Source organism: Mya arenaria, chromosome 4 (assembly GCF_026914265.1).
Source record: "Mya arenaria isolate MELC-2E11 chromosome 4, ASM2691426v1".
Classification (NCBI taxonomy): domain Eukaryota; kingdom Metazoa; phylum Mollusca; class Bivalvia; order Myida; family Myidae; genus Mya; species Mya arenaria.
Window position 1 is genome coordinate 67,164,768 of NC_069125.1, and position 26,335 is coordinate 67,191,102.

Here is a 26,335-nt window from a genome sequence, read left to right on the forward strand (position 1 = left end):
TATCTTCTGATCAAGGCAGAACCTAAATACCCATGATGACAAAACTTTATGTATTATATTGCGCTTTAACCTACGAAATTAGACTCCTCCATTGCTATATGGCACTTTCACCAATAGAAGCCACCACAAAAGAATTTGAGATTCTATCGAGTATTTGTATTGACACTCGAGCCATATTTAAACTAAACATTATTCTTTTTGTTCTTACCCTGACTGAATTCAGGGAGACATTTCGAAGTGTGTCTCTGATATCCGTCGAACAAAGGAGAAAGCAGCACACTAAGACATTTTATTTACGCGACACAATACACGAGTAAGCCATGTTACCTCAAATACAATAAGACCTAGAAGATTATGATAAAAAAATAACAAGAGCGCCGCTATACAAACGCCAACGCTCGCCTGTTATTAGTTTATTAGGTAGAACAATGGGGCATAACTCAATGTCAATTTTATCCAATAATGATAAAATCCCGAGTTATCCGTCCCTCTTTACATGTAGGTATTGTCTCGGTCAACATTTGTACCAAATTTCATATTTTTTACTAACAGGCAAGGTTAAAGATTTGCCCAACGCCGACGACACCAAGACGTTTGCAATAGTCCGAGTATTTTCTTAGAAAACGGTCGAGAAAAAAATACATCAAGACAGAGTTAGAAGTACATACTCTATATATTTATGTTACTCCTGACCTCTGTCACATAGTCATGGCTCTGTATTGAAAACAATTTGTTTTACAATCATGCCATTTTTGTTCAAAATCACCGCAATCACACCATTGAATGAATAATGCACTACGTGTTGTACACGTCGCATACAGGTCGAGATTGCGACCAGTTACAAAAATAATAATCAGCTGTACCAGTGTTTCACATTTCACGTCTCAGCTGTATATATATATTTCACACAGATATGTCTACATTAAACAACACTATAACGCTCTACAATTGCCATAACAATGTTCACTTAATTGGACACATTTTCATTTATTTCTTTTGTAAATCTTTTGAACAAGTTCTGTAAAAAGTTGTTTTGGTAATCGTCCTTCATATGTGTCTATTAACTCTGTTATTTCTGTGTAGCTAGTTTCCTCGAATTCTCGAAAAGCTTGTTCAAGGTTAAGCTCCTTAAATAGCTGTTTAACTTTCGCTACCTTTTGTTCATCTGAGCTGCCGTAATTTGTCTGAAAAACAGAAGTAAATAAATCTGTAATGGTGCAGGATGTATGGAATGTCGCTAAGCCCTGTAAGGAGTCACTTGATGTCGAACATAGCCATGCAAATATAGTTATGCAATTAACTATAGCACGAGTGGCACTTGGCTCTGATATGTCCTTTCATCTTGGGACTTGGGTTTTCCAAGAGACCCATAATTTCGCCTTGGTAGACATTTGGACTCTCATGCAAGCAGACATTATTTTTACTAGTACATGTATGGACCTTTCAGAATATTTAAGGATTTCCGCTGATTTCCCGGCGCACGTGGTAAACCATTAAATATATAAAGCGTGAACTCGACTTTTTAGATAGAAACTCGAAAGTTCGACTCCGGATGCGACACTGAGGACGTCAGACAAGATGACCCGGTTTATTTTGTCCCACTAGGTAGACACGACTTCACAAATAAGATACTGTAAATATCTGTTAGACTGCCATACCTGTAGAATTTGAACCTGATGGGGCGAGGCCCGACTGAGGGCGGTGACGACCAGCCAGCTGCATTTGTTGTCCTGAATATCAGTACCGATCTTCCCGATCACATCCGGAGCACCGTAGCAGTCCAGGTAGTCATCCTAGGGCAGACACGGTGTTGGTACATCATTTAGAATCAAAGCTCTTTATGAGCAATATTAACAAGGGGTTAATGCGGAATCCTTTAAGATTTTTGTTTTGTTTCATTAATTAGAAGTAAAGAACGACTCGCGAGGAGTAAATCACGAACACATTCGCTTAATACCTAAGAAGTATATGGTATTAAGCAAAGCGTCACCAAGTTCCATATCGGGGATATTCTACGATGTCAAAACAATACAGACGTTGTTTTTTTACTTCATCTTAATCGTACCTGGACTTGGAAATACTGTCCCATTTTCAACAAAATAGTCTTTGCAGCCATGTGATTTTCTTCTTCGGCTTCACCAACCTGTCACGTATTTAAACATGCATTTATAAATATATTTATAATTATTCTATTTAATACTTAATTGTCGTCAATACAATTATTTAACCTATACATAAGTTATTTAGTTCCAATTTTGCTGCTAAAATATGTATCTACCATGTACATGGCCACTGCCACGGGAAGATAGAATGAGTAGAAGGCGGTTTTCCACTTCACGATGGCGTTGTATTTTTCCAGTGTGTATTTGGCGAAGTCTACAGTTCCTGGGGCAGGTGATACCGTCATGTCCAGACATTGGCCGGTTATTGTGCTCAAGGTTATCTGAACAAATTATTCAACGCTTGTTAGAGACTGTTTTATTCATCTATACAGTAATTAATTGATTGTATTCAGCCACTAAAATGCAGTTGCACATTTACCCTTAAGAATGGACATATTTATGGAAACACTTCTGTTATCAGTCTTCAATCGCAACGATATGCTTTACTAAGTAGCCAAGTAAGAGTATACAGACCTCATGGAAGAGCTCCATAATGTCGACATAATGAGGTTTTGACCGAATGTAGTGCTTCAGAATACGGTAGACGCATGCCTCCAAGTACACGGCGTCATTCACAGCCTCCAGACCGACCTTCTCCTGAAAGACGACGACGTAAAATGGTAAGGCATGTACAACATGTGAAAATGGTATACTAACGCAAATATTAAGGTAATCGAAAAACATGAAACCAATTGTTTGAAGTTCAGTATAGCTCGTTCAAACAGGTGTAACAAACCTTTCTAAACCAACAAGGTTTTCCTCTCCTTGTGAATGACTGATCCATTACATCATCGGTGACCAGAAAGAACGCTTGCAGCTGCAGAAAGAAGAAACACCTTCAGCTCGAGATATATGCTTTTAATTTCATTTCGACACTGATGGAATATATAATTTATGATTAATCAGTAACCGTGGCATGTTCAATAACAGTAGAATATGAATCTGCGAAGTCTGCATTGTGATACAACAGCGACATGTAATCAAAAAGACCAGCCCAGTGATATTTAAATGGTTGTCATTTTTATAATGATATTCTAATGACTACCAGTATGTTGCTGTCGAAACATGATTAATACAATATTGAACATTACCAATTCTATACACCATCCTAGTATGCGGGCAATTTTTAGATCGGCGTCATTTGCATTAGGATGTAAATGCTTATATGCCATGACAACAAATATCCCTCTGTTCTTCTTCCCATGGGGAACATTGTATTCTAGTACCTAGAATAAAAATCATGAAAAACATGTTAACGGGCATAATTGTCATATCCGTCCGATCACTCTTTATAAGACTTCTAAATTTAGGTTTCACCTCTAAGTCTACAAGTAACATCCACCTAGGTTTTGCGGAAATACCACAGTGATAAACATGAATTTGTGAAGGCAGTTTTCTGTTACTGAACGGCACATGTAAAACTTGTAATCCGAGTCCACACAATGTCTGGATTATGTTACGATAATTAGTCTACGAAATTCATTATTAACAAGCAAAACATTATTCTGTTGCTGGAAAATAACGTGAATTGTTAACAATTTTCACCTCCTTAAACCAGCGGTAGGCGTCTGCTTTCTCTGGATCATTTAGGCCAGGATTCACAAGCAAGTCCACCAGCTCCGGAAATATTTCGTCGAATTGTTCCAGCTCTGTCATCAGTTTTGCTTTCTTCCCCACTGACCCATTGGCATGTATGTCCGGTGTGCTATGGATGGAACACATGTTACGCGTAATAACTTCACTGACATTGTCTCGAGAATGTTAAAATCGTAAAGAAATATAATTTAATAATATATTTAGTTTAAGTTATAAGAATTGAAATAATTGATGAACATGGTCAAGTATTTTAGTCGATTCGTGTAAAGTAGCATTTCCAGTAAAACATTTAGTCCAGAGTCCCCTGAACCTGTCTTGAATACGATGTGTGTTTGCCCCACCCCTTTTTTAGAATGTACATGTACATGTATACCAGTATCGCGAGAAAACATCGCTTATTGTGATCCAATGTAGTTGTATTACCTCATCGTATTTTAGATGTATGGTCATTAACAGCTAACGAGATAGTTGAATAGTTCTCCTGAAACACAGCTTTTTTGATGATGTCGCTACATAGAAATACTCGTCAATGTCATAATACAGTCATTACTACTAAAGTATAATAACAACGTGCCTAACCCGGAAGTTCTAAATCGAAAGTTAGTGTGATTTGTAGTTATTTTAAGATTTCTATAAATAGCTTTTATAAACAGCTACCCTAATAGTCTATATATAAAATCAGTCGTGTCGTCTCGGAGCTTGTTGCTAGTTGCGCTCCCAAAATAATTTGTTTCTGCCTCCCTGTGGTTTCAATATGAGCCAAACAATCTTAAGGGAGGACGCATTTGAAGCCTATTGTTTTCAACACGGGGAGGTGGTCTAAAATCGTCAAAGTTTACTTTTTATGTCAATATATATATAGAAGAAAAAAAAGGAATAACATACGCCCCCAAAATGCACTATTTCGGACTAGATTTAAAAAAAAACTGCCACCACATTAAACCAAATTATATTTCGGTTCTTAGGGAGGGGGCAAGTCAAAAGGTTACGCCCCCTTAGTTAGTCCCCCTCTTACGTCGAATCCTGGGGCCGCCACTGGTGTTTTGGCATTGTTGGAGGTAAAGCACACTTGGAGTTGCGCTCCCAATTATTTAACACCCCCTTTACTGTAAAATCATGCATTTGCCCGATCAATCGCTTGTGCATGTGCACTGGCGCACCGCCTTATTGCCGCACCACAAGGTTCACGGTATAATAGAGATGCATGATTACTGTCACGTAAGTGAGGGTCACGGTCAACTCCCTTTCCATTGAGTACCGACAATTCCCTCCCTTTCGCCCCGAATCCTGCGAAACAAATATTATTAAAAATTGGATCTGCGTACTAAATGATACCAAATATAAAAATTCTAAGTACCATCGAGTGCTCCTTAAAAATCCCTTGAATATAGCACACCAGAGTTGATGTTTCGGCCTAATAATTTAAGGCCTGGGATAACAAATAAAACAATATTAATCTTTAACCTATTTTAAGTGCGGGTAGGCCTTTTTTAATTTATTTACTTTTAAATTTGGAAATATAAAGAAAACCCCCGAAATCTCAAATAAAATTGTTCAGGCTTGAGTGACGGGCATGTAAGGGTGAAAAAGGTGCACTTTGCCCGATGCATTTTTGATGTCCTCATGCATGCTATTAACGTTCATGGTAACTTGGTCCGTTTCCGATGCAGCCAACGTGTTATTTCTCTCCAGTCCAAAACATCGTACGTACGCTGTTTGCGTTACTTCTTATGGTACCAATATTATTCGGCGCACTGATAAATGTTTAAACTCCAACATAGAACAGTATGTAGTTGCCATCAACACTTGGTACCAACCTGGTTAATTTCAACACTTGCTCACAACCAAGTGTTTTCGGCCCTTATGAGCAACCTACGTTTGGGAGTAATATACATGTATAACATCTTAATCTTGGGTGCCGTTGATGATTAAATGAATCCGTCGCCGAAGATCACTCGAATGAATATTCCGCTTAAATATCTAGCATTTTCCCGGTATAAGATATGGAAAAGTAATACAAATAGTCATAAACATATGTTTTAAAGTTAACAGAAGAATGTAACCAGTACTTGGATTACTGTCTTCGTTGAGCAGTTACATACATGTATTCTTCCTCTTGAATAGGTAATCAGCAATTTCCGTGTAAGATAAACACATGCAATTGCATTACAATGACAACAATGCTCCAAAATAATTTGAAAACATCGTATCTTAAGTAGTAAGGTGTTGTGGTTACTATGCAGTAAGGTGTTGTGGTCACTATGCAGTAAGGTATTGTGGTCACTTTGCAGTAAGGTGCTGTGGTCACTTTGCAGTAAGGTGCTGTGGTTACTATGCAGTAAGGTGTTGTGGTCACTATGCAGTAAGGTGTTGTGGTCACTTTGCAGTAAGGTGCTGTGGTTACTATGCAGTAAGGTGCTGTGGTTATTATGCAGTAAGGTGTTGTGGTTACTGTGCAGCAAGGTGCTGTGGTTACTATGCAGTAAGGTGTCGTGGTTACTATGCAGTAAGGTGTTGTGGTCACTATGCAGTAAGGTGTTTTGGTCACTATGCAGTAAGGTGCTGTGGTTACTATGCAGTAAGGTGTTGTGGTCACTATGCAGTAATGTGTTGTGGTCACTATGCAGTAAGGTGATGTGGTTACTATGCAGTAAGGTGTTGTGGTCACTATGCAGTAAGGTGTTGTGGTTACTGTGCAGCAAGGTGCTGTGGTTACTATGCAGTAAGGTGTCGTGGTTACTATGCAGTAAGGTGTTGTCGTCACTATGCAGTAAGGTGCTGTGGTCACTATGCAGTAAGGTGTCTGGTTACTATGCAGTAAGGTGTTGTGGTTACTATGCAGTAAGGTGTTGTGGTCACTATGCAGTAAGGTGTTGTGGTCACTATGCAGTAAGGTGTTGTGGTTACTATGCAGTAAGGAGTTGTGGTTACTATGCAGTAAGGTATTGTGGTCACTGTGCAGTAAGGTGCTGTGGTGACTATGCAGTAAGGTGTTGTGGTTACTGTGCAGCAAGGTGCTGTGGTTACTATGCAGTAAGGTGTCGTGGTTACTATGCAGTAAGGTGTCGTGGTCACTACGCAGTAAGGTGTTGTGGTCACTATGCAGTAAGGTGCTGTGGTTACTATGCAGAAAGGTGTTGTGGTCACTATGCAGTAAGGTGTCGTGGTCACTATGCAGTAAGGTGTTGTGGTCACTATGCAGTAAGGTGTCGTGGTTACTATGCAGTAAGGTGTTGTCGTCACTATACAGTAAGGTGCTGTGGTCACTATGCAGTAAGGTGTCGTGGTCACTATGCAGTAAGGTGTTGTCATCACTATGCAGTAAGGTGCTGTGGTCACTATGCAGTAAGGTGTCGTGGTTACTATGCAGTAAGGTGTTGTCGTCACTATGCAGTAAGGTGCTGTGGTCACTATGCAGTAAGGTGTTGTGGTTACTATGCAGTAAGGTGCTGTGGTCACTATGCAGTAAGGTGTTGTGGTCACTATGCAGTAAGGTGTCGTGGTCACTATGCAGTAAGGTGTTGTGGTTACTATGCAGCAAGGTGTTGTGGTTACTGTGCAGTAAGGAGTTGTGGTTACTGTGCAGCAAGGTGTTGTGGTCACTATGCAGTAAGGTGTTGTGGTTACTGTGCAGCAAGGTGCTGTGGTTACTATGCAGTAAGATGCTGTGGTTACTATGCAGTAAGTGTTGTGGTCACTATGCAGTAAGGTGCTGTGGTCACTATGCAGTAAGGTGTTGTGGTCACTATGCAGTAAGGTGTCGTGGTCACTATGCAGTAAGGTGTTGTGGTTACTATGCAGCAAGGTGTTGTGGTCACTATGCAGTAAGGTGCTGTGGTTACTATGCAGTAAGGTGTTGTGGTCACTATGCAGTAATGTGTTGTGGTCACTATGCAGTAAGGTGATGTGGTTACTATGCAGTAAGGTGTTGTGGTCACTATGCAGTAAGGTGTTGTGGTTACTGTGCAGCAAGGTGCTGTGGTTACTATGCAGTAAGGTGTCGTGGTTACTATGCAGTAAGGTGTTGTCGTCACTATGCAGTAAGGTGCTGTGGTCACTATGCAGTAAGGTGTCTGGTTACTATGCAGTAAGGTGTTGTGGTTACTATGCAGTAAGGTGTTGTGGTCACTATGCAGTAAGGTGTTGTGGTCACTATGCAGTAAGGTGTTGTGGTTACTATGCAGTAAGGAGTTGTGGTTACTATGCAGTAAGGTATTGTGGTCACTGTGCAGTAAGGTGCTGTGGTGACTATGCAGTAAGGTGTTGTGGTTACTGTGCAGCAAGGTGCTGTGGTTACTATGCAGTAAGGTGTCGTGGTTACTATGCAGTAAGGTGTCGTGGTCACTACGCAGTAAGGTGTTGTGGTCACTATGCAGTAAGGTGCTGTGGTTACTATGCAGAAAGGTGTTGTGGTCACTATGCAGTAAGGTGTCGTGGTCACTATGCAGTAAGGTGTTGTGGTCACTATGCAGTAAGGTGTCGTGGTTACTATGCAGTAAGGTGTTGTCGTCACTATACAGTAAGGTGCTGTGGTCACTATGCAGTAAGGTGTCGTGGTCACTATGCAGTAAGGTGTTGTCATCACTATGCAGTAAGGTGCTGTGGTCACTATGCAGTAAGGTGTCGTGGTTACTATGCAGTAAGGTGTTGTCGTCACTATGCAGTAAGGTGCTGTGGTCACTATGCAGTAAGGTGTTGTGGTTACTATGCAGTAAGGTGCTGTGGTCACTATGCAGTAAGGTGTTGTGGTCACTATGCAGTAAGGTGTCGTGGTCACTATGCAGTAAGGTGTTGTGGTTACTATGCAGCAAGGTGTTGTGGTTACTGTGCAGTAAGGAGTTGTGGTTACTGTGCAGCAAGGTGTTGTGGTCACTATGCAGTAAGGTGTTGTGGTTACTGTGCAGCAAGGTGCTGTGGTTACTATGCAGTAAGATGCTGTGGTTACTATGCAGTAAGTGTTGTGGTCACTATGCAGTAAGGTGCTGTGGTCACTATGCAGTAAGGTGTTGTGGTCACTATGCAGTAAGGTGTCGTGGTCACTATGCAGTAAGGTGTTGTGGTTACTATGCAGCAAGGTGTTGTGGTCACTATGCAGTAAGGTGTTGTGGTTACTGTGCAGCAAGGTGCTGTGGTTACTATGCAGTAAGGTGTCGTGGTTACTATGCAGTAAGGTGTTGTGGTCACTATGCAGGAAGGTGCTGTGGTTACTATGCAGTAAAGTGTTGTGGTCACTATGCAGTAAGGTGTTGTGGTGACTGTGCAGCAAGGTGCTGTGGTTACTATGCAGTAAGATGTTGTGGTTACTATGCAGTAAGGTGTTGTGGTCACTATGCAGTAAGGTGTTGTGGTTACTATACAGTAAGGTGGTGTGGTCACTATGCAGTAAGGTGTTGTGGTCACTATGCAGTAAGGTGTTGTGGTTACTATGCAGTAAGGTGTTGTGGTCACTATGCAGTAAGGTGTTGTGGTCACTATGCAGTAAGGTGTTGTGGTTACTGTGCAGCAAGGTGCTGTGGTTACTATGCAGTAAGATGCCGTGGTTACTATGCAGTAAGTGTTGTGGTCACTATGCAGTAAGGTGCTGTGGTCACTATGCAGTAAGGTGTCGTGGTCACTATGCAGTAAGGTGTTGTCGTCACTATGCAGTAAGGTGTCGTGGTCACTATGCAGTAAGGTGTTGTGGTTACTGTGCAGCAAGGTGCTGTGGTGACTATGCAGTAAGGTGTCGTGGTCACTATGCAGTAAGGTGTTGTGGTTACTATGCAGTAAGGTGTTGTGGTCACTATGCAGTAAGGTGTTGTGGTCACTATGCAGGAGGTGCTGTGGTTACTATGCAGTAAGGTGTTGTGGTCACTATGCAGTAAGGTGTTGTGGTGACTGTGCAGCAAGGTGCTGTGGTTACTATGCAGTAAGGTGTTGTGGTTACTATGAAGTAAGGTGTTGTGGTAACTATGCAGTAAGGTGCTGTGGTCACTATGCAGTAAGGTGTTGTGGTCACTTTGCAGTAAGGTAATGTGGTCACTATGTAGTAAACTGCTTTGGTCACTATGCAGTAAGGTTTGGGGTAAATAAGCAGTAAGCCGTTGTGCAATGTTTAGGCATGTTCATATTCAGCACATCGTTTAATAATTGTTCATTGCTTGAAGGTATTGACATGCATGTACATTTTGTGTATTGGAAACATGTTGGTGACTTTTCATATTATAACACATACTATTTGCAACATTAATAACTATCTGGACTAGCAACACAAATGCTTAAAACTCAAAGATATAACCATTTATTACATACAACTCCAAACTCTGACAGCAGAATCCTGATCTAAAAAAATATAAAAATTGTACTTTATAGGTACTGTTTTATATACAATATTGGAACAATTCTTAACTGTTATTAAAAAATATTGCTTTCATTCAAGAATATAAAGAAAAGAAAAAAAACACATTTAAAGTGACCATCTTTACAAAAAAACAGAGGCAACCAACAATTACTGAAAAAGTGAAAGTGGATAAAAGCTACATGTACATCAAGTTTGAAATATATCACTGCATCAAATGCAACAATATTCCCAACAATTTGGTTTTCACATTAAACATAATGCAGTACTGGACAACAACAATTGAGGTCCACAAGTAACAGTACATCAATGTTAATGTTGTTTTTAATGTACATGTTCACCACCTCATTTTTTTCAATGTTAATGCAACATCTCAGCACTGAAAACCTGCACTGTTCATGATTTTTCCAAGGGTGCATAGTTCAGAAGTTTTTCAATCAAATCCACATGTGATAACAGCATTCTCCGACAGCAGTATCGCTTCAAGCCCAGTGCATCAAGAGCATCTCTGAAATAAAGATTAGCAGAGTTGTACATGGCAACTGACATACAATTCATTTTTTAATGACATCACCAATATAATATATACATGAATCTCCAATTTCTATTTTGCTTTTGAACAGAAAATTGTTTGATCTGTTGCTTCAAGCTGGTGGTATTTAATCATTCATGTCATATCCTCCCATGGCGGAACATTCCCCCATATATTCGATCGCTTTTAAGATGGTGGATGGACATCCCAAGATTTTCTCTCTCTCTTTTTTTTTAAATACTGTGTTTGATTGCGCAAATTGAAGACTAGATACTTCCTCAATACAATGCTTTTCAGTCAAACAGGAAAGCTACTTTAAACAAGTGATGCCTGTCATACATTATGCCTCTCTGAGCGCCATGTTGTCAGGAATATTTGGAAAATTGAATGAAATATGCATGGCCCGAAATGACAGCTGTTTTGTCAGTGGCATTGGATGCCCTTGAGGCAGTTTTAAGATTATGACCAATCAAATGAGGATAATAGGTAAGAATGATGTCACACCAATGAAGAGGGCGAGGCATTCATCAGACAAGCTTTTTGTGTCACAGTGACCTTTGGACCTAATGACCCCAAAATCAAAAAGGGTCATCTACTGGTCATGCCCAACCTCCACAAAATAATTAAGGACCAAAAATGTACACATTGTCTAGGAATCATTCAGACAAACCTTTTGCATTCAAGGTCACTATGTCAAGTTTGACAACCATACGTCCAGGCATTGTCGAGTTATCACTCAGACAAGTTTTGACAACGTTTTCGCAATAAAGGTCACTGTCCTTGACCTTTGACCCCTAAAATATATGTCAAAAGGGGTCATCTACCCTTCTGACTTATGTCTAAATCCCCTAGGGAGGTCTCCATGAATAAAGCATATAGTTTAATTTATAATTTTCTTTCTGGTTTTATTTGACAGTTCATGATCATTGAATGGTAACAGTCAACTCATCATAATTCACACTAACCCCTCTGTGTATTCAACCTGCAGCAAGGCTAAGTAGGCCTCCCACTTGTTGCCGATGACCTTTCCACAGGTAAAACAGCGTACAGGAATGATCATTATTGTTTATTTAGAACACTGCACTGAAAAGAAATGCATAATGTAAAATTATGAGCATTAATAACATAATGACATTCATGAATCAGTGAACTTTTGGTTAATTTTAGGGCCGAATATCAGCTCTTTCCCCATGCCAAAAAGAGTTCATTTTATTTCATTTTTTCCCAAAAATTAATTCATTTTACCCTATTACCCAAATTTATTTTTCCCTTGAATTTAATCTTGCTACATCAACTTCACGTTTTTATTTAAATTCGAGACATTCTTCAACAGAAAACTTTCAGAGAATATCTGTTCTTGTGTGCGAACAAACTCTAAATTGGATAACTGCAAAATGGTTGATAAGGGTTCAACGTCTTTTTTGTTGGTCTTATTTTGTAGGATGCATGATTGTTGTTCTCTTTCCTGTAACTTAATGTGAAATATGCAGTTTACATGAAAATAAGTGTTTCAGTCGATAATCTTTAGTTAGCAACAGCAGTTTCACAGCGTTGAAGGAAATAATTATTTTAATATATATATATATTTTGTACCTCTATGATTTCTACTCAAAATATTTAGTTCTGAATAATGACTAAATTAGATTTGGCATGTTAGCAAATCCATCCATACAAGAGACGTGACAGTCAGGACACGACCACCTATAATCTACAGTGTGCGAAATTAACCTTTTTTACCTGGTAGCCAATGGGGCTACAGACTTTGAGATTTCTGTAGCCCAAGCCAGATTTCCATAGCCCACCGGTTAACAGAAAAACGCATCTTGAATACCTTATATGGTTAAAAACAAGGAATGATATGACAACTGTACAATATCTTATTATATTTTGTATAAAATGCAAGTATGGTGGTTGTGTGGTCCTGTGTTGCCAGGGGGCAGGGGGGCTGGTGGTGGGTTGATGGGGGGTGGGGGGAGGGGGCTGGTTCTGTCAAGGCAGTTGGATTGTTGATAAAGGGGGAGGATGGAAGCCCTGTCAACATGTGCTGCTTGTGGCATTAGTGACAGGATTTTACAAACACCTATTTCATAATTTTCGGTGACTAAATAATCCAAGTTTATTTAAAAAAACACACACAACAAAAACAACATCCAAACTTTAATATCTCACTAAAACAAAAAAAAAGTATTGACAGTCCGAAATATGATTTCCGTCAAAATAAGTATTTTCAAGCAGTATATAGCGTATAATTGCTTGACAAGGGAGATTACTGCAACAGAAAATATCCATAACAATGAGAGATTATCCGGAAGTCGGTCAACGGTGTCGAGGTAAACATTTACCTGACATTTTTTTTAACCAACAAGCCTGATGATTTCATCGCCAATCGGGCTACCTTAAAGGATTTTTTTCGTAGCCTGGGTCAATTTTTCGTCGCCACGGGCGATCGGGCTACCGTTAATTTCGCACACTGAATCTATGTCCCTATATGCAGCATTCCATTGTGAACAAACAACAAGTGTGACCCTGAACTTAGAGGAAGGGACAAAGGGCAACGGTGTTTGACTTGACTTGACTCTTGGTATGTCAAACACATGTTGCAAGTTATTTTAAAATCCATCCATACAAGAGAAAGTTACAGCCGTGACACAACCATCAATGAGTTAAGAGTGAATTTCACTTCTCAATAAGTGGATTTCACTTCGATCAAATGTTGAAAAATTGCTCTACTTCATTTTTTGACCAATTTAAAAAAACAACAACTGAAATATAAACCCTTAACAAAGCATTTTCCAATATTATTACAAGAACTTTTATTTATTAATTAAAAGAATGAGCTCCGAGTGGATTTCACCTTTTGGTGGATTTCATGTGAAATCCACTAGATTCCTGTATCATCCTGCACTGAAGCTACATTAAGAATTTTATATTTGAAAAATTCAATCGTGAAAACAATCAATTAACAATAAATATTAAACCAGAGAAAAAAAATCTGCTGCAGGCAGAATTATGTCAATAGATATTCATTTGGAATAAAGGTTTTCCTGCCCATGACGTATTTACTTTCACCAAATTTTCTAAGGGGCATCGCGAAAACGTATTACAAATATTTTATTACTAAATGTACAATCCCTACAGTACTGTAGTAGTTGACGCTGTCGATATAGTATTGACATGAGTATTTACACGTAAGGTCATTAATTACCTGTAAGTACAGCACGATTACAACATTACCATGAAAGACAGATACTAAGCACTTTCACGCTCATGTACATGTGTTAAAGAATAACTTTTTTTTACTTACACTTATTTATCAATACAATTTTGGCAAGGTTTAAGATATCATACCTATTCATGATAAAAAAATTCTAACAGAAATGAAAGTATACAAATTGCATCTTATTTTTTTGGTGTGTGTTTTAAAAAATAAAATAAAATATATTCCTTACTATTTTATTTCACGAAACTTATCCGTCCGATCCATATCCTGTTTAGTGCAGTTATCTTCCCTTACAATAAAGGAAGCGGTCCGATTTAAAACCTACGAATGAGCACGTTCATATTCCAATACCATTGGTAATTTATTCTGGCACCTGGACAATATTTGGGTATGCCGAATTCTTTTAAACAGCCCTCATCAATGGACTATTAACGTAACTTGCCTATATCTTGTCTAGATACCATACAGTATACAGTGCCGTAGCTACACTGAGGCACACAGAGGCACCTGCGACATCAACCTTGAACCGGCACGCCTAGAATGTGAGTTTGACACTTCGCCTGGACCTTTTTTTTCATGAACAATCTTCAAGCGGTGTACAGAGCGGACACGCAAGTATAAACAAAAATAATGGCTAAACCTTTGACCTCGACCTGTGACCTTGACATAAGGCCGGCATGCTTTAAATGTGGAATGTACACGTTGGTGAGCATTTTAACAAAGTTTCATGAAAACCCATCAGAGTTTAGGAGATATGGAGACGAAATAATATATAGCCTTTTACCGTCCTAAACTGTTACCTTCACATTGAGCCGATGATCATGGGTGTAGTTTCTGAATACCGTCTCCATGTAAATGTAGTGAACATATGACCCGAGTTTCAATGAAAACCCGTCCGAGGTTAAAGAGATACAGAGCGGACACCAACTATAAGACTCGTATGTTGACCGTGATCTTAAGCCAGCGCGTTTTGGATGTTGTTTTAGCACGTCGATGCGGTGAACATTTTATCTGAGATTCATGAAAGTCTTCCAAGGGCAGATATGGAGCGAACTCGAACGTTTGACAGATGGGAGGATGGAAGTTTAAAACAATGTGTCTCCCCTCTGCAACGCAAGAGGGGGAATATAAATATTGGCAAAATACATAGTGCTTTATACATTTTCTCAATCATCTGAATTAGCCTCGTTCACTTCACATAAACCGTCGTAAAACCCTTCACACGTGCCTTTTCTGCAATATTTCGGTGCCTCCGCATCGACTGATTTCCCTTGCCTTGGCGTTGTGTTGTGGTCGTTTTCCAAAGCAGGAATAATTTTATACTACGTCCAATTATACGCCTGAATTATTACACTTGAAAACAATGTTTGTAAAACGAGTTTTTCGCCAAAATGCCAGCATTTATTACACCTATTTAGATACATTACCATTATTTTTTATAGTTCCAAATGATGTTACTGATCATTCCAATTTATGTGCCGGATAAATGTTGATTTGGTACAATCTCTTTTTTGAAACCGGTTTTTCAGCTTTCAAAATGAGTTCTATTTTTAGCATCAAGCATTGTGTACATTTTGTGATAACTGGGCGAACCTACTGCAACCATAAAAGGTTTGTATTAGCACAATACTGTAATTGTATCAGATATGAATATGTTTAGGTTTATTGTTTAGTACGATTTTACTCATAAGAAAGGACAAAAATGTTCTAATGAAATGAATTGTTATTTTTTATTGTATTTTATTGAGTAATGTAGATGCTGCTGTATTGCCTATCAGTATATGTAGTATACATTTGTACAGTACATATTGTAAGTCCTCTTTTTGTAACTATCTAAAGTCAACGTGGGGAGTTAGTCCACCTAAATGGCCGTTAACCAGTCTTTTGACGATTTTTAGACTATGGCAGACTGGTGATACAGGGATACACATGAAATGTCAAAATAATAAAAAAAGTATCCCTGATCGCTCATTATTGTAGCTACGTGGGGAGTAAGAAAAATCTGTGCCAATGTGGGGCTTGAAGTTGAAACAAATGGCAGCCCAGACAGTAGCATTAAACTCTATCAAGTGAGCTTCATGAACTGGGCGGCTCTCAGAGTTTTACCAATGGCTTTGCAAACTATCCAGTTCCACATTGAACAGATACGCTTAATCAAGGATGACATCAAGGACTGAGGTTCTCCTGGGGTCTGTTTCATGAAAAAGATCTTGAGGCCATTAATTTTATCTTAGAAGATCACAACACTGACAACACGTGTCTGAAAATGAATTTAAATTTTAGCTTATATTTTCAAATAAACCTTGAGTATCCTTTTATCCAACCTATTTATCACATAACAACCATGATTAAAGTGTTGCTTTTTAACATATGACACACTCATTGATACCATGACCCCCTTAAAGGCTTAGTCATTGAGCTTAATAATCTTTGTCAATGTTAAATTTGCAGGGACAGCATAGAGGGCAAGTTTTGTTTTCAGTTTGTTAGGTTGACTTTACTTTGTCCAAAATTAAAATATTTGCTCAAATTCAATTCATGCTTACATGTTTTTACATATTTAGCAAAGACACACAAAAAAAAAAAAATAACAAATAAAATTGTTCATGATGCATGTCTTCATTCAGAGGCTTTTCCTGGGCGTAATTATAGTTTTACATTTTCCTAACAGCAACAATGTCCTTCTTTAGTTCAACTCTTCTCAATTAAAATTTAAATTCTAGACTTTTGATGGTGGTATATGCATCTTATGTGTTACAAATGTTTTATCTTTAAAAAGAAACAAGGATAGTTTTTGTAATGTTAAATTAGTATAGAAATGTTCTTCTATAAAATTGACATTTGTTTCAGAGTTGCAGCAATATGGCATCTTCAAAGTACAGAACCACCCAGATCTTGTTTGTAATATGCAACCTGCTGTTTTTGGTAAGTGGACATCACTCGGAGCTTTGAGAGAATGGAGATGCTCAGGTTGATACTACTGTTTACAAATGAATTTAGTATTTCAAGGTTTTGAAGCATGATTGATCAATGTTCAAACTTCGCCCCAATCCACCAATCAAGTGCAACCTGTATAACCTGTTGATCAACTTCACACATCAAAGGAACTGATTTTGATTTGACGTACATTTTTACATATCACATGCAGCCAACTACTGGAAAGTCATGCACAAACCCTGCACATTCTCCACACATGTACAGTTAAAGTTTGTTTCTAAAGTTGGTTTCAATTCAACCCAACCATTAAGTCGTAGTGTTGTATAATGCTTGCAAGAAGGGTGCAGTGACAATCCAAAAAGTTATTGTTTTGGTGGTGCAAAATGACAGTCCCTTTTATGCAAAGTGGCATATAATGATTCACCTGTAATTAACTACTGAGGAGGCGGGCTCAAACCCTGCAAAGCATAAATGTACAATTTTCATTGATTTAATTTCAAGTGACAATCTCAATCGCAGCGTTTTGCTATGCTTGCATGAATGGTGTGGTGACATGCAAAACTCTTTGAAAAGTTGAAACTGACAGTCTGAGACTGCTTGAAGCGGCAGTACAAATTGACTGTATCTTAGGTGTAAAAAGGTATTGCAATTGTGCTTTGTAATTGACAGGCACTTTTGCGAAGTTTATTTTCAAACAATAGTAGTAAAGCATCAAAAACTCGTATGTAAAGCTGCACTCTCCCACTTTACCTGATTTTACAACTTTTTTTTATTTATTGTATTGAATAAGCCAATTTTTGCGTAAATATCTGCAAACCAGTAATGAAAGACTGCTGTCAAATGATCAGATTGCAGTTGTTTTATATTTCTGTTCGAAATTTAATGTTTTATGGCTAAACGCTTAACTAAAGGTTTAAGAAAAATGCATAAAACATCAATGTTTTAAACTTAATAATAAAGATCTGAGATCTATTTTTTGTCAGCAGTCTTATTTGACTGGTTTCCATGCCTTTTTGCATAAATTGGCTGGTTCTAATAAGATAAAAAAAGTTGTCAAAACGTTCAATCTGTGAGAGTGCAGCTCAATCAATACATACACATATATATAACAAACATAAATTTTGAGTGATAAACCATTAACTGCTTACTAAATAATGCATTTATGGAAATATTAATTACTGATTACAAGATGGTAACCTTGTAGTTAATAGCTGAAACAATGTTAAATGAGTGGTGAGTCCTTAAAGATTTACAGAAATCAGCTATCATCTCATAAGGGAGAAATACCATGTTTTTTTGCACTTTTCTTTCAAATTAAATATGATATCCTTTATGTGAATCTTTGTTTTCGATATTTATTCATCCTTTTTATGCCCCCGAAGGTGCCCCCGAAGGTGGGCATATTAAAATCGCACCGTCCGACTCAATAATTCAGAATACTATGGACAGATTTTAAAATAACTTGCCACATATGTTCGGCATACCAAGACAACGTGTCGCATGCAAGAATAGTTTCCCTACCTCTAAGGTCAAGGTCATATTTAGGTGTTTATTCACAATAGAATGCTCCATATAAGGACATAGAGTATAGGTTGTAGTGTCCGGGCTGTAACATTCCCTTGTATGGACAGATTTTAAAATAACTTGCCACATGTGTTCGGCATACCAAGACAACGTGTCGCGTGCAAGAACCGTGTCCCTACCCTTAAGGTCAAGGTCATATTTAGGTGTTTATTCACAATGGAATGCTGCATATAAGGACATAGAGTATAGGTTGTAGTGTCCGAGCTGTAACTTTCCCTTGTATGGACAGATTTTAAAATAACTTGCCACATGTGTTCCACATACCAAGACGACGTGTCGCGTGCAAGACCCGTGTCCCTGCCTCAAAGGTCAAGGTCACACATAGTGTTTATTCACTATGGAGTGCTGCATATAAGGACATAGAGTATAGGTTGTCGTGTCCGGGCTGTAACTTTCTCTGTATGGACAGATTTTAAAATAACTTGCCACATGAGTTCCACATACCAAGACGACGTGTCGCGTGCAAGACCCGTGTCCCTACCTCAAAGGTCAAGGTCACACATAGTGTTTATTCACAATGGAGTGCTGCATATAATGACATAGAGTATAGGTTGTTGTGTCCGAGCTGTAACTTTCCCTTGTATGGACAGATTTTAAAATAACTTGCCACATGTGTTCCACATACCAAGACGACGTGTCGCGTGCAAGACCCGTGTCCCTCCTTCAAAGGTCAAGGTCACACTTAATGTTTATTCACAATGGAGTGCTGCATATAAGGACATAGAGTATAGGTTGTCGTGTCCGGGCTGTTACTTTCCCTTGTATGGACAGATTTTAAAATCACTTGCGATCTTTAAATAATTATGACATATAAATAGCATTTTTATATGTTGATTGGAGTAATTATACAAAGCAGAAATACTGAACTTTTCTTGGAAAATTTGAGATACCCATGAAAAAAAGATAAAAGTAACGTTATTAAAACCAATGCACCAAAGCTGAACTGAAATGAATACTTGATTTTAATGGTGAATTTTTTTTATCAATCTCTGTCCCAGGTGATGGGTGTGGCAATGTTGGTTGTTGGAGCATACTGGCAGATTTCCCGCTCTAACTACATTGACCTGATGCCAAGCGACGAGTTCTTCACCGTGACAGCCCTCCTAATTGCCTCAGGAACCATTGTGATTGTTGTCTGCCTGTTTGGATTCATTGGTGTCTGGATGCAGAGCCAATGTGTCATCCTCATTGTGAGTCACAGTTTCAATTTTTTTTATCACCTTCTTTAAAAAAGCCACACTGAACAATAAATATATGTATGGTACAGTCTTTGGAATTTGAAATTATTTTTTTTTTTGTTAACCAGGTATGTTATTGATCTAACCGTCAGTGGTAATGACAAATGGCTTGTTTATCATCATTGTTTTTCTTGTGGACATGGATATCATTTTATTTTCATTCTTACTTTAATATGTATTCTATGATAGCAAATTAAGTTTATTTGTAAGATTATAGTACTGATTGATGTAATCTTTATTTCCAGTACATGCTGTGTGTGTTGGTTATACTAGCTCTGTCAATAGCAGCAGGAGTAATTGCTTATGTGTTCCATAGTGAGGTAGGATTATTTTGAGTAACACATGTTATGGGTGTTCTGTTTTCATACAAAATTAATTCCTTTTTCATCCCCAACCAAAAGGCAAAGGCGATATAGAAATGGTAGTTGTGTGTGTCTGGGCAATCTTGTCTGGAGCATAGTTTGAAAATACTTTAACTTCATAAACTGATAGAGGAGAAGACTAAAGTGCAGCGCATAGGAACATAACTCTGGCTGCAGTATTTTGTAATTTTTCATACCTATTTTTGGTCCAGAGCATATCTTGGATACAACTTCAGATATATCTCATTGAGGAGAAGTGCAGTGCAAAGGAACTATAACTCTGGCTGCTGTATTTTTGAGTTTTGGTGTTTTTGGTTTCTTCATATATATTTTTTGTCCGGAGCATAATTTGAAAAAGTCCTAAAGGTATGCCCCTGGAGATTTCTGTAATAAGACTTACATTATAAATGGCGATATTGCGCTTAATTTCACAGCATAATAATTCTGGTCTTCAATCAAAATGCCCTGGAATTCAGACCAAAATCCACTGGGAAGCCTCTAAGAAATATGACACTTATGCTCTGGCAGTAGTTTTAGCTTGACTATTCAAAGAATAAGGAGAGCTATACTACTTACCCAAGCGTCGGAGTCGGCGTCGGAGTCGGAGTCGGCGTTGGAGTCGGCGACACCCCTTGGTTAAGGTTTTGCATGCAAGCACACATAGGTAAATATCTGAGCAACTACTTGACGTATTGCATTGGGACTTTATACAATGGTTCTCAACCATCCAACCTACTTAATTAACCAAGTTAGATAACTCTAGTTTGCATTTTATGCAAATAATAGGCCTTTATTATTTGACTTAGAAATTCTGGTTAAGGTTTTCACACATAGGTTAATATCTCAGCAACTACTTGAGGTATTGCATTGAGACTTGATACAATGTTACTCAACCGTCCAACCTACCTTATTAACCAAGTAAGATAACTATAGTTTGCATTTAGTGCATATAATATGCCTTTATTATTTTACTTAGAAATTCTGGTTAAGGTTTTGCGTGTAAGCACACATAGGTTAATATCTCAGCAACTACTTGATGTATTGCGTTGAGACTTGATACAATGTTACTCAACCGTCCAACCTACCTTATTAACCAAGTAAGATAACTATAGTTTGCATTTAATGCATATAATATGCCTTTATTATTTGACTTAGAAATTCTGGTTAAGGTTTTCACACATAGGTTAATATCTCAGCAACTACTTGATGTATTGCGTTGAGACTTGATACAATGGTTCTCAACCATCCAACCTACTTAATTAACCAAGTAAGATAACTCTAGTTTGCATTTTATGCAAATAATAGGCCTTTATTATTTGACTTAGAAATTCTGGTTAAGGTTTTCACACATAGGTTAATATCTCAGCAACTACTTGAGGTATTGCATTGAGACTTGATACAATGGTACTCAACCATCCCACCTACCTTATTAACCAAGTAAGATAACTCTAGTTTGCATTTAATGCATATAATATGCCTTTATTATTTTACTTAGAAATTCTGGTTAAGGTTTTGCGTGTAAGAACACATAGGTTAATATCTCAGCAACTACTTGAGGTATTGCATTGAGTCTCGATACAATGGTACTCAACCATCCAACCTACTAAATTAATCAAGTTAGATAACTCTAGTTTGCATTTAATGCAAAATAATTGCCCTTTATTATTAGACTTAGAAACTCTGGTTAAGGCTTTGCATGTAACCACATTTATGTTAATATCTCAGCACATCATGTATTGCATTGAAATCTAGTCTAACAGTGTTCCATGCATGTTTCGCCAAAACTTTTCAATCCTTTCACTGAAAAGTGCCGGAATAGTCGAGCGCGCTGTCTCTGTGACAGCTCTTGTTTAGTTATTGTGCTTTGTTATTGTTTATAGGTATCCTTTGTTGAAAGGCGTAGTTGATACTGTTCTTAATTGAGTTGGGGATTGGGCAGTCTGTCATTGCTCTTGTTTCATTGAAGCTTGTCTAATTTTCTAAGAAAGAAAAATTGTCATAGTTCTGGTGTCGTTGTTATAGGTCTTGTCATTGTCGTGCAAAATTTTATCTTTGGCCATAATCAAAAAGCAGTGTACAGTTTGCGAAAAAATATTAATATTGACATTTTGTTTTGTACCACTGTCTGCAACATTAATTAGATTATAAGAATGATTGAATGTGGGGTTTTAAGAAAAGCATTAATAAATTGTGTTTGTTCTTTTAGATAGACTCAGAATTGGAGAAAAAACTACTGGAAGGTTTGAGGGACTCAGAAAAGAGAGATGAGTGGGACAAATTGCAACAAGCGGTACAGCTCTTGTAGAACTATTTTCATTACTTGTTTAATTCGTCATGGGTAAATAAATGAATAAGAGCATTTCTCTCAACATAAAGCTAAATGATCAGAATAAATTAAATGCTTTTTGTCCAGTAAAATTGAACATTTTTACTATCAATTATGTGAATGCACTACTTGAAAATCATAAAAACGTTATATTGTACATCAATATTTTGTTTGTAGTTTTCAACTCTAACTATAGTTGAAGTATAAACCTGCCACATTTTTCGAAGTTTCTGCCACCTTTTTTCAAGTTTGCTATTACCAGTATATTGCATTGTGCATATTTATAACATGTACTTGCAGGAGCGTTGTTGTGGTGTGAAAAACTCCACAGACTGGTATGGCCAGATTGACCCCGACTACCCGGAGACGCTCCCCGACTCCTGCTGTGATGGGCCTAACTGTGGCTCACAGGGGAGAACTGTTGCTTATGATGTGGTGAGTTTCTGTAAAAGATTTTTCTTCCACTCTCTTACATCATTGAATATAAGTTTTACTTAAAGAAAATATTTAAAATGATTTATGAATGTTTACAACTGTTTGTATGTCTGACAATGCCCAGTGGCCGTAGGGACCATTTATCACTTCTGTGACAGGTTTCATTTTCAAAATGCTAACAATTGTAAGAAATGAGAATGTTTGTAAAGTTGAATGAGAAGGCTGTTAATGTCATCAAAGCAAAATGAGTTTTAAAGAGAACTTATGTTTTGATATATTCTTGTTTCCCACAGGGTTGCTATCAGAAGGGGAAGAACTGGGTAGAGGACAATTTCTATGCCCTTGGTGCTGCCGGGATAACGCTTGGTGTCCTACAGGTATCTACCTAATTGGGGCTGTTTTCTGTACTGGATATACATGGGTTCTCTCTTGAGCTAATTTAAAAATAAGACCTTAAGCTTGTCTGTTTTAGCTTGACTATTCGAAGAATAATGAGAGCTAGTGTCAGTGTCGGCTTTACACCTTCGTTAAGGTTTTACATGTAAGTCATTATCTCAGCAAATACAACATGTTTCATACAGACACTTGAGATATGTGATCCCAACTATCCATCCTACATAATTAAGTCGGACAACACTATTTTGAATAAAATGCAAATAATAGGCCTTTATTGTTTCACTACTACTTGATTTATTGCTTTGAGACTTAATATAATGGTACTCACCAATCCAACCTACCTGAAGTTAGAAAACTCTTTTGCATATAATGCAAATTATTGCCCTTTAATTATTATTCAACTGAGAAATTATTGTAAAGAATTTGCAGTTAACCACATTTAGGGCAATATCTAGGGAAATACACCATGCATTGCATGGAGACTTTAGACGTGTGTTCCTTACTATCCAAACTTTTAAATTAATCACAATTGATAACTCTTACCTTGCATAAAATGAAAAATATGGCGTTTTATTTAAATTATAGCGCTTTGTTATTCAACTTGGAAAATATGGTTTAGGTTTTGCATGTAAACACACATAGGTGAATATCTCAACAACTACTTGATGAATTGTATTGAGACTTTATACAACATTACTCATCCATCCAACCTACTTGAATTACCCAGTTTGATAACTGTTATTTGCATATAATGAAAATTATGGCGCTTTATTTTCAACTTAGAAATGCTGATTTAGGTTTTGCATGTTACCACATTTTTGTCAATATCTCAGCACATACTTCATGTATTGCAATGAAACTTTTTACATGATTTCAAAAATATCGAACCTACTTAATTAATCAAGTAAGATAACTCTATTTTGCAAAAACTGAAAATTATGGCCCTATGTCTTATAAATTCTGGTTAAGGCTTTGCACATAAACTTGCAAATGTCAATGTCTCAGCAACTTCTCCACATATTGCATCAACACTTTATATAAGGGCTCCAAACCATCCAATCTACTAAAATTAATCAAGTAAGGTAATTGCATATAATATAAAGTTTTCCCCTTTTTTATTCCACTTACGGTTTTGCATGTCAGCACACATAAGTTAATATCTCAGCAACTACTTCATGTCTTACATTGAAACTTTAAACAAGGGTTGTTCAAAGATTCATCATACTTAGTTTAATTTTACAGTTGATCCATGCATGTTCTACCAAGTCTTTGCAATCCTTACAATTAAAAGCGGCAGAATAGTTGAGCTCGCTGTCTTGGTGATAGCTCTTGTTTTCAAAAAAAAATCTGTTGAGGTATGATCCTAGCCCTTAATATTTTTATTGTAAGCATTATTCTGTTTCAGATTGTCACTGTGCTTGTTTCATGCCTACTGATTATGATGATGCGACGAGAGAAGACCCTGATGGTTTGAGGAGGGCCTTGTCATTTACTTGAAGTTGTCAGAAACTACAGACATACTAGTTGTTAAATTGTCATCATATCTTGAAATCATACTTTTTTATTTTAAAAATGTTTTTTTGAGACAAATGCTGAAGACACAAAACTGGGTTCCAGCACATTATGACATTCCACCTGTGTGTCTATGGTATAGAGTGTTAGTGATGTATACCATTTTGAATATGATTTAGTGGAAGCTTAAGTGAGGTTGCATAATATATCGGTAACACATAGGTGGTTTAAACAAACTATTGGTTTATAAGATTACATTCAAGAATGCCCTGAATCTCAAATACTCACAAAATATTTATGTTTTTATTAAAGCTTATATATTATTAACTACATGCATATACATGTGGCTGTAATAAATTGTTAAATAATAATGTATCATTTTGAATTTTGGTTTATTCTGTTAAGTTACTCCATCTGAATGCCTAAGCATAATGGAAGTATCTGCAATTCGTAACAATCTTTGGAACATAATATATCACATTGTTTCCACATGTGTGAAGCTTGATGGAATCCCTCCCACAAAAAAGCTAGTTCGCTAATACTAGCAGCTCATTTCATTTTGGAAACATTTTAAAAGGAAACATTGCTGAGTATAAATATGTAGAATAAATGGCAGAAAAAATATATTATACATCTAGTATTTTATTTATTTTGCTTTTTTATTCAACTGAATGCAGATGTGGAATTACTGATGTTGCTTTTTCCAATACCAAAAAAGCTTGTATGCTGTTAAGATATCTCATTTTACGTCTTTGTATTACATTTTCTTTTTCTCCACATACATATATTTAAAATGATAAACTAGTATGCGTCAGTCTGTGGATAAACCACCAAACGTTGAGTGGTCTTGACCTTTAAACTACTTACACCAAAACAATAGGGGTCATATGCTGCTGAAGTACAGTTGCATGGTAAAACTGTATTCAAGTTAATTGTATGAATGCAGTTTTATAAACACTGCTATAGCCTTGACCGATGACCTACTGATCCCAAAAATAATAGGGGTCAACTACTGGTCAACTACAACCTGTCAGTTTCATGGTTCCATTTGACCCTTAACCTACTTAACCAAAAACACGATGATCTCATTGACTGGTCAATGACAATCTACCAGTGAAGTTTCAGATCACAGAAAGGTTTCGAAACAGGAAGAGTACATGTGCGGTTGGCTACTCGTACATGTAAAAGTTGCTTTTGGGTTTTAAAAGTTGTTCAGTTGTGAAAGTTTTAAACTTGTAGTAGTTGGTTCTTGCTAAAAGTTATCGTATATGTCAATTTATACATACTTGAAGGGTTTAACGCACAAAAGGAATTCCACACACACACCCGTTGGCCGTACATGTAGTGTTTCGCAACATCTATGAAGCCACTTCGTATTGGTGCGAGTTTGTGTTGGTACGACTTCCTCCTGTAACTTGCTTTTCATAGCTCCTTTGACCAAACAATAATCGGAGACTCGCTGCGGAAATATTTAAAGGATTGCCAAAGCTGAGGTCACTCAATCAATTTGGAAATGATGACTGCGAGTTTGATCGCACAATATTTACCAGTATTGTCTATTTGGGGGAACTCAGTCATGGGAACATGAATCTAAGAACACTGAAAGTTTGTTTTCTGGTGTAAGGGCGATTAAAGGTTTGTCAGTTACATTTGAATAGCATTAAGAAAAATCATAAACATGTTATTCTCAATATTCCA

General features: G+C 37.5%; 2 protein-coding genes and 1 long non-coding RNA gene across 3 annotated transcripts; 1 reads left to right on the plus strand and 2 right to left on the minus strand.

Moving 5' to 3' along the window:
- Positions 1-275: 275 nt before the first annotated feature.
- Positions 276-4,345, minus strand: LOC128233065 (farnesyl pyrophosphate synthase-like). Its single transcript, XM_052946943.1, has 9 exons — positions 4,182-4,345; positions 3,708-3,867; positions 3,254-3,388; positions 2,899-2,979; positions 2,637-2,759; positions 2,279-2,443; positions 2,066-2,143; positions 1,659-1,793; positions 276-1,184 (listed from the first exon to the last, which is right to left on the minus strand). Exons 1-9 carry the CDS (start codon positions 4,184-4,186, stop codon positions 984-986), a joined length of 1,083 nt encoding a protein of 360 aa, XP_052802903.1. The 5' UTR covers positions 4,187-4,345; the 3' UTR covers positions 276-983.
- A 5,677-nt stretch (positions 4,346-10,022) lies between these two features.
- Positions 10,023-11,705, minus strand: LOC128232122 (uncharacterized). Its single transcript, XR_008260494.1, has 2 exons — positions 11,593-11,705; positions 10,023-10,603 (listed from the first exon to the last, which is right to left on the minus strand). It is a non-coding gene; the product is annotated as an uncharacterized LOC128232122 (long non-coding RNA).
- A 3,489-nt stretch (positions 11,706-15,194) lies between these two features.
- On the plus strand, positions 15,195-25,266 carry LOC128230152 (tetraspanin-9-like). The gene is made up of 8 exons (XM_052942196.1): positions 15,195-15,458; positions 16,698-16,772; positions 19,367-19,558; positions 19,852-19,926; positions 22,175-22,258; positions 22,595-22,729; positions 23,023-23,106; positions 24,531-25,266. The coding sequence occupies exons 2-8, from the start codon at positions 16,710-16,712 to the stop codon at positions 24,597-24,599; spliced, it is 702 nt and encodes a 233-aa protein (XP_052798156.1). The 5' UTR covers positions 15,195-15,458; positions 16,698-16,709; the 3' UTR covers positions 24,600-25,266.
- Positions 25,267-26,335: the final 1,069 nt, after the last annotated feature.